General features: G+C 70.2%; 1 protein-coding gene across 1 annotated transcript in view; it reads left to right on the top strand.

Annotated features, from left to right (window-relative positions):
• The window catches only part of LOC146586669 (nuclear factor 1 C-type-like), an 18,287-nt gene that overhangs the window by 1,396 nt on the left and 8,049 nt on the right, over positions 1-8,842 (top strand). Inside the window, exons 2-6 of the mRNA XM_085320897.1 lie at positions 13-181; positions 2,759-2,830; positions 5,203-5,277; positions 5,578-5,701; positions 6,803-6,927. Coding sequence (XP_085177023.1) covers positions 13-181; positions 2,759-2,830; positions 5,203-5,277; positions 5,578-5,701; positions 6,803-6,927 — 565 coding nt within the window. The remainder of the gene's footprint in view (positions 1-12; positions 182-2,758; positions 2,831-5,202; positions 5,278-5,577; positions 5,702-6,802; positions 6,928-8,842) is intronic.

Genomic DNA, 8,842 nt, shown 5'->3' with positions numbered 1-8,842 from the left:
GGGGGGGGGAAGAGTGGAGGGACGAAGAAAAAAAGGAAAAAAAAGAAAAAAAAAGAAAACCCCCCCAGCAGGCTGGTTGGCAACGCCGGGCCGCTGTGTTTTGACTGCGTTGTTTGGATTGTCTCAGCCTTTTCCCGGCATCAGCCAAAGCTGCGAAAGGAAAATGCCGAAGGCCAAACGGGTGGGAGGAGGAGGAGGATGGAGGGAGCAAGAGAAAAGAGGGACGAAGGAGCGGTGGTGGTGGGGGGGGTGGATAAAAAACAACGACAACAACAAAAATCACGAAAGTTTTGGAAGGGCTTCGAAAAGGCGCCTGGCCCCRCCGGGGCGCGCGGGAGGCCGGCCGGCGGGCCGGGGCTCTCGGCTCGGGGCGGGAAGGATGCTCTGCTGCAGAGCGGCTTCCACGGCGCGTTCCCGCGGCGCCCGTGGCGGGGACGGGGAGGCGGCACCACCCCCGGCTCCGGGCACGGCGGCACCGGCGGCAGCACCAGCAGCGGGCGGCAGGGGCTTGGGCCCCGGCGCGATCCCTGTGCGGTCACTTCGCCGGCGGCCGTGCTGCAACCTCTGCTGCCGCCACCCCCGGGGGGAGAGGCCGCGGGGCCCGGCGAGCCGGGAGACTCCCTGGGAACGATGCTGAGCGCCGCTCGTCGGCACCGGAGCGCCGGCACCGCCTGGCTTCTCCCTCCTCGCGGCCAGCGCGGGCCCGGCCGCCCCTCGCCGCGGGAGCCGGGGAGAGGGAGGGCGACTGCTGGCAAATGCAGCGCAGGATGCTGGAGAAACCAATACCGCTGAGCTCAGCGTCTGCACGGCTGCCCGGGGAGGCGGATTATTTTTAGATAAGATGGAGCGGGGACAGGCCGTGCCGGGCTGCAGGCCGCCCTGCGCCAGGGCGTTTCTGCCGCGGGAAGGGGAAGGGCGGCGGGGGGGGGGGGTTGTAGTGGAGGTTTCCCCGGGCACGACGGCTCTCCCGGGTGGAAACCTCGCCCCGGCGGCGGCGGCGGCGACCATGGGGTTTCTTCCCCTTCCAGGCTGCGTCGGACGCTGCCCCTCGCCCCTGGGAGGGCCCGGCCGGGCTCCGGCGCGGTGCGCATCCCCCAACCCGCTCYGCTCGGTGCGCGCGGCACCGCGGGGCGTCTGCGGAGCGCCGGGGGCCTGCGCCGCTCGGTCCGCGCTCAGCCAAGCCGCGGGGAGGTGGGAGGCGAGGAGCCGGGCCCGGAGAGGGTAATTCCCAGGCAGCGGGACCGGAAACGAAGCGGCAGCGTGCGTCACGCCACCCAACGGCTGGAGGAACTAGAGGAAGCGGCGAGGCCGGAATCGCTCCAGGATGCTGGGATAACAGCCGGCGCGGCCGTGCGCGGCCCGCGGGCCGGAGCGCCGAGGGTTACGTTTCTGCAGGAAGCGGAGAATTGCCACATATCCTGCAGGAGCCGGCGGGGACGGGGAGGGGCGCGTTTCTGCGCCCGGCACGCGTGCGCTCCCGCACGCCCCTGCCRACACGTGGCCGCYGCCRCCGCTGCCGCGAGCCGCCCTCCRCGCGAGGGGACCGCGGGCGTTACGGGGAACGGGGTGGGGGACGAGCTGCCGCTCCCCTCGGACGGAGCCCGGCTCTTTGCAGCGCGGCTCTTGCAAGGAGCCCGGGGGGGCCRGCACCGGCGTCGCGGGGTGCTGGGGACGAGCGGAGGCGAAGCGGGGAGAGGCCTCCCAAGGCGCTGTGCAAACGTGGGGCGGCCTGGGAGCCTCGAGCGACGACGCCGGCGTCCCGTGGGCTGCGAGGTCGGCCCGTGGGGTGCACCGTGCCRCGTCGCGCCGCCGGGGCGAACCGCGCTGGGCCCGGGTCCGCCGCGGCGCTTCCAAGAGCCGCCGGCGCCGCAGCGCGGGAGCAGTGATTCCCCCCCCGCACCGCCGCGGCGGTGCCACCGGGGCGCTTCCGCGGCGCCGGCGGCCGGGAGCTTCCTCCATTACCGGCGGCGGCGGGCAGGAGGCCCTGGCGGCCGCGGCGGCTCCTTAATCGCCACCCGGCGGCACGGCGAGCGCTGGCGAGCGAGCGCAGGGCGTGGAGGGGCCATTACGGCACCGAACCGTATTGCATAACGGAGCCATTAGTGTTCGTCTGTCACCATGGGAACCCCGGCAGCCGCCGCGCCGGGCGTTTCCAACCGCGCGAGGGAAGGGGCGTCCTCGGGGCTTTGGCACCGCCAGGGCCCTCGCGAGCCTGGCCGATCCAGCTCGCTGCATCCGTAGCAGGGGACCGCAGGGAGGGACGAGCCGAGGCCGTTTCCCGGTGGCAGGGGATGTGCTGCTTTGCCTGCAACCCTCGCRAGGCGGGAGCCAGCCTGCTGGCCCGTGCCTCGGTTTCCCCACTTGTGCCATCAGCCCTGTTATCCCACCTGGGGCAGCACCAAGCGTCTAAAGTTCTTTCAGGGCTGGGTAGCAGTGTGTTCAGGCTCTGATCCCTCCGAGGATGGCTAGGAACCAGGCAGGATGGTGCCCACACCAGCCGTGCCCTCTCCCGCGGCATTCAGATGCAGTCCCGCGTCTTCCTCCACCTCGCTTGCAGCAGCCCAGGCCGGGAGCCGTGGCTGCAGCAGGCCGTGCCGTGCCCATGCCCGCCGGCGCCCACGTGGCAGCGGCACGGCTGCAGGAGCACGCTTTGACCCCTCGCGGGGCTGGCGTGGGGGGCTCGGGGCGGTATTCGGCTGGCAGGTATCGCCGGGTTGCACCCAAGAGCGGCGTCTCACCCCGTTTCCTCCTCTTCCAGATTCAGAGCAGAGCAGCAGTCCCCGGACGGGCATTGGCTCGGATCAGGAGGACAGCAAACCCATCACATTGGGTAAGTGGGGGCACGGCGGRGTGGAGGGGGTCAAAGCCCTCCCGTCCAGGCAGACGGGCCCGGCGCGCCCGGGTGCACGGGCTCTTTCGAGCCCTCGGGGTGCCGCCGTGTCCGTGCCCCGTGTGGGCCTCCAGACAGGCTGGGTGCCATGGGGCGGGCGATGCTTCCAGTTGCCCTGCTTGCGTGGGGTGTTTCCCCTTGAAGCCCCATCTCCCGGGGTCGGGACACCGCAGGAGACCCTCAGCTTGGAGGTCCTTGGCCAGGGCAGTTGCCAGCCCTCGCAGTGGCGGGGACACGCGGAGGAAAGCGGAGCAGCCCGCGGGAGCACCTCCGGCGCGGGATTTCCTGGGACTCGCGTGGGTCCCTGACGGCGCCCGGCTCGGTACCCCCAGGGCCTGGACTGGCYGCGTACACCCACCTCCTGGACGCGTGAGCCCCTCCCGGAGCCCCCAGGGACCCTGCGGCTGACACAGTCCCGTCGGCACGGCAGGCGCTTCCCCCGCAGAGCCGCGGCCCGGGCAGGAGGAGCAGGGCAGGCCGGCGGATTTGCAGCCGGCAGGAAGAGCCAGGGCGGGGGGGGGGGGAAGGTCGGGGGGGCCGAGGGGAGCGGAAAGGCAGCGATCGGGCTGCGTTGAATGGAAAAAGGCCGCAGAGAGGAAAGCGCTGAGCGAGGGGCTTTCTCTGCGCCGTAGGAGCCCGCCGGCTGCTCCGCAGCCCCTGGTGACTCCCCGACCCCGAGCGAGCCGCGGCCCCCGGCACGTTGCAGCCGGAGCGCTGACTCAGCGCGGCAGGGCTGCGGCGCTCGCGGCGGGCGGGTGAGCGATGGCTGCGGCTCCGCGCCGGTCGCCGCAAGGGGCTGGGGCGCCAGGCGGACACAGGTGGAACGAGTTTCGCACGGCCTCAGCCCCCAGCTAGGGGCCGGTGGGGCCGGCGAGGCAGCGCGGCCCAGGCGCCCGGCATGGCTCGGGGCAGGCGGAGGGGCCGGCCAGACTCTTCCGTGCTGAGTAGCGCCGCGGCCGCGTTTGATTCCCGCCCGCTCGTCTCCGGCCAGGGCAGAGCTTCCCGGGGACTCGGCTCTGGCCACCTCCGGTGCAGCCAGCGCCCATCCCCGCTCCCCCCTTGGCCGGGGCTGCGAAGGATCCGGCCGGCCACGCGGCCGAGGGCAAAGGCAGGCGCGAGGATTTGGGGCTGATCCGAGGTCCGGAGACGTGCCCGAGGTGGCACGGGAGCCCCCACAGAGCCCCACTGGGGCTGTTTCCCCGGGGYGGACGGCAGCATCGCGCAGGTGCCGCGCTGTCAGCTCACCGGTGCGCCGCGCGACGCTCTGTCCCCGGGGCACGGGCAGCAGCCGTGGGGAAACTGAGGCGCGGAGCAACCCTGAAAGAGGAAACCGAGGCACGGAGCAGTCCTGGGGAGGAAACCGAGGCACGGAGCAGCCCTAGGGAGGAAACTGAGGCACGGAGCAGCCCTGGGGAGAAAACTGAGGCACGGAGCAGCCCTGGGACATCGTTTTTGCCGGAGCGGACTGGTTGAGAGGGTCACGTGAGCGGGCCTGGGGGAGCCTCGTTGCTCACGGAAGGAACCGGAGTTGAACGTGTTCACGGAGAACACAGCAAAACAGATTACGGACGAGGAACCAGCAGGCCTTAACGAGGACGTGGGAAGTGGGAACTGTCCAGATGCCGCAGGAGGTCGACGGGATGGTGATGGTTCGGAGACGACCCTCCAGGCTGCTTAACGGAGCGGGGAGACGTCTAGGAGAAAATCCTGCTCCTCGAGGCGCTTCGCTGCTCCGCGCAGAGGCCAAGGCAGGGACCGATCCACCGCCGGAGTSGGGGACGGACGCGGCGCCGCTCGAGGAGGGACGATGGGGAGATGCTGCCGCGGGACCGGAGCCGAGGGAGTCCCGCAGGGCGCGATGTCCTCGAGCAGTGCTCCCCACCCGGGATGAGGAAGACGCTGGAGATGCCGACACGTGCCCGGACGCCTTCCTCCATCTCACACACCCGGCTGGCTCGGCGCCTCCGAGGTGGCCTGGGGACCGCAGTCCTTGCACCCGGAGCGCCCGGCTGGCTCGGTCCCTGCACAGGGCTCCCTGCRTGACCTGGCTCAGCCTCCTTTGCTCCCAAAGGGACCTGGGTCCCCCTTGGGAGGACCCCTGAGTGAGCCTGCCCGGCCCCATCGCCCTGCCCGTGGCCTGGGAGCGTGGCCCCGCACGCTGCTCTGCCGGGGAGCGCATAAGCGCAGGCCCCAGCCGGGGAGATCTGGGGTGCAGGCGAGACGTCAGGGTGAGGGTTGGAGCCCAAGCGGGTGCTGGGGCAGGCGTGGGGTCCCCCACCGCTGCTCAGTGCTTTCTCCTCTCTCCTTTGCAGATTCAACAGACTTCCAAGAAAGCTTCGTGACCTCGGGGGTGTTCAGCGTCACCGAGCTCATCCAGGTGTCCCGAAGTGAGTGCCGCAGTGGCGCGCGTTCCCCTGGYGCGGTACCCCGCTCCGGCTTCCCAGGCCCCGCAGCACCCAGCCAGCCCCGACTTCCCTGCCGCCCGCGCGGCCCCGCGGCAGAGCCGCCTCCGCGGGTTTGAGCTCGGGGCTGGGGGAACACGTTTGGGCACAGCCCGCGCTAACGGCTGTGTCTCRGGCCCCCGCGGTGGGGACGGGGGGAACGGGGGGACCCGGCACCGCCAGGTGTGGGGGTCCGGCGCGTCGGCGCAGTGCTGCGCCCCTCCTGATGCCCCTCTCTCCTTGCAGCGCCGGTGGTGACGGGCACAGGGCCAAATTTCTCCTTGGGGGAGCTGCAGGGTCACCTGGCTTACGACCTGAACCCCTCAAGCACAGGCATGAGAAGGACGCTACCGAGTACCTCCTCCAGCGGGTAGGTGCCGGGGCCGGCAGGCTGCGGGGGCGATGCCAAGGCAATGCCTGGGCACGGCCGCGAGCCGCTCGCTGCCTCGCCGGGTGGGAAGGGAAAGGCAGGTCGAGTCCTGCCCCGGGCGGGCGCCGGGCTTGCCGTGCACGGCCCCAGCTGGCGTGCTCTCCCACCGCCGGGACCCCTGGCACGGGGACGTTGTGCACGGAGAMAMAGCCCCCGGGGCTGCCCGTGCCAGSCTGGGGTCAGAYGCAAAGACACCCCACCACCACCACCACCACRTCCCCCCRGGCGCGGGCAGAGCGGGTGCCAGGCGGGCAGGGACGCCCTGCCTGCCTCCAGGACCGCCTGCCAGCTCCCCGCCTGCCGCGGCTCCCTCCGCAAAGCGCATTCCTCCGGCCTGGCCGCCCGCCCGCGCGCGCCCCGGCTCCCCGGCCCCCGGAGCCGCGCCAGGCGGCACGGGGAGGCTGCCCCGGCGTGCCGGGCACCGCCTGCGACCGGCCGCCTCCGCCTGGGGCGGGGGTGCTCGCGGGGCTGGGGATGGCAGCGGCGTCCCCGGCACGCGGGGACGGTGCGAGGGGAGGCCGAGGTGCCGCCCTGGGCGGGATTGGGGCCGTGATGCTGGAGAGCAGAGTGGAGAGCGTTCCCCCGTCGGGGAAGGCCCCGATAGCCATTACTCTGGCTCTAACCCGGCCGCCAGGCCAAGGACGGGCGAGCCGCGCGCCGGGCTGGGGTTATATATAGTTGCATTAAGCATCTTTAAGGCTCTGCGGGCCAAGCCCGTGGTGCTCTAAGTCGATTAGCGCCGAGGCAAGGGCAGACGCCCTGGCACCCTGCAATCGGCCCCGGTGGTGCCCGGTGGTGCCAGATGCAACCCCGGCTCGGCAAAGCCACCCCGGGGTCAAGCCCTGTCTCGCCGTGTGCTGGGGCTGTGCCCACGGTGTCACCGGCGTCCCCGGCCCTCGGCGCTCCGTGTCCCGGCTCTCCGCGGCTCCTGCGCTGGAGCTGGGCCGGGGACCCAGGCATCCGGGTGGGGGTGGGCAACGGCGGGGAGGCCGGGCGGGGGGACACGCTGGCCTGACCCTTCCCTGCTCTCCTGCTCCCCAGGAGCAAACGGCACAAGTCTGGCTCCATGGAGGACGACATAGACACGAGCCCGGGGGGAGAGTACTACACCTCGTCCAACTCGCCCACGAGTAGCAGCCGCAACTGGACAGAAGACATGGAAGGGGGTAGGTACCAGCGGGCCCTGGCTCTCTATAGGCGCCGGGGCGCTGCCGTACAGCCCTCCTCGGAGAGCACCAGTTCCCTCCAGGGGCCTTGGCATGGCTATAGGGCCCCCCGTCGAGGCATTGGGTCTCTATAGGTGCTGAGGTGTTGCTGTTAGGCCACAGTGTCAAAGCGCGGGCTCTCTGTAGGTGCTGGGGTGTAGCTCGAGGCCCCCCAGTAGGTCCCTGACTCTCTGCGGGTGCTGTAGCATTGATATCAGCCCCCTCTGTTAAGGGATTGGCTTTCTATAGGTGCTGTGGTATAGCTACAGGRCCTCCTTGTGAAAGCACAGGCTCTCCATAGGTGCCATGATGTTGCTATAGGGCCTCCCCGTGAAAGCACGGGCTCTGTAGGTGCCACGGTGTTGCTCCATCAGGGCACTGCTCTCTATAGGTGCTATGRGGTGGCTGTAGCCCCCCAGCAGAGCCCTGGTGTCGTGGCTAGCTCTAGCAGAGGCCCAGGGGTCCGGGCTGTGTCCGCGGCCCCCCAGCCTGTCTCCCTAAACCCTCCATGCTGGCATCCTCCCGACGGGCACCTCTGGGCACCCAGCCTGCCCGGCCCCCCGCGCCCGCCCCGGCTGGGTCCCGGCCCCACGCCGGCCTCTCCCAGCCCCACGGCTGCCGCTCTCGCTGCGGACAGCTTGCTTTCTTGCTTTGCATTTTTTTTCCCCTTCCTGTCTAGACAGCCCCAATTAGCTGTTCATTAAGAAAAAGGGGGGCAGGGGCGGGCTGGGCTAATTAAAGCGATGCTGCCGCGGCTGGCACGGCCGGCTCCCAGGCTCCCACGCCCCGGGGCGCTGCGCAGGGCTGCAGGCGAGGGGAGGGAGAGCGGCGCGATGCCGCTCGCCTTTATTCAGCCTCCGCTTTTATTCCGCCTTTCCGCTCCTTTCGCGCGCAAAAGCGGGAAGCAGGAGCCAGTGCGGTGCTTAACCCCCCCCCCTTCCACCACCACCACCACCACCACCACCAAGCCCGCTCCATGCGTGTCCCCGTCGGCACGCGTGCCGGAGTGCCTTGCTCGCGCGTGTGCGCCGCAGCAGGGAGATCCCAGAGCCAGGCGGGCTTTCCCGCGGCTCGACACGCCTCGGCAGGCGGGAGACACGCCGGGTCGGAGGCCGGAGCTGGCCGGAGGGCGAGGGAGCTCGGCGGCCGGGGAAACCCAGGCAGAGGAGCCGCAGCCAGTTTCTAATGGGTGCAAAGTCTCTTTGGAAACTCGCTCATGGAAAGAAAAGGAGCCTCCAAGTTTTCCTCTCGCATTTTCCGGGATCGCTGCAGCCCCCCGCGGCCCTGGCGCCCCAAGGCCCCGTCACTGCTGCTGCGGGGACACGGTGAGCCTGCCCTGGCAGGGCTCCCCACGACGGGGGGCATTCACTCTGTTTTTGCCAAATTTATTTGTGCAAAGGGGGGAAAAAATGGGATTTTCATTTCAGAGGAATTTTTCCTGTTGGAAACTTCCCTGGGTTTTATTTTTAAACTCAGCCCTTTCGCAGAGGCTCCGAGCCCCCTTCGAGGCTTTGCGCCTCTCCTCGACGTGCTGCGGCTCCTCGCTCCCGGCTCTCGCGCTGTGCGGGGCCCCGCGCGGCCCTCCCGGGTGCTGGGTGGCCTTGGCACCCAGCTGCCCCGGCCCGCTCCATCCYGAACTGGGGCTGGGTCACATCCCGAACGGGGACTGTGCCTCATCCTCACCTGGGACTGTGCACCATCCCAACCCAGGGCTGTGCACCATCCAAACCCGGGGCTGTGCACCATGCCCTGGTGCAGGACCATGCCCCAACCTAGTGCAGGACCGTGCCCCATCCTGACACAGGTCCATGCCCCAGCCTGGTGCAGGACCACGTCCTAGTACTGCTCAGGTCCATGCCCAGCCTGGTGCAGGACC

This window comes from Rhea americana, unplaced genomic scaffold (genome assembly GCF_003343005.1).
Source record: "Rhea americana isolate MKP2758 unplaced genomic scaffold, rheAme1 scaffold_666, whole genome shotgun sequence".
NCBI classification, from domain to species: Eukaryota; Metazoa; Chordata; class Aves; order Rheiformes; family Rheidae; genus Rhea; species Rhea americana.
The sequence above is the reverse complement of the archived record's forward strand: the minus strand, read 5'-3'. Positions and strand labels throughout refer to the sequence as shown.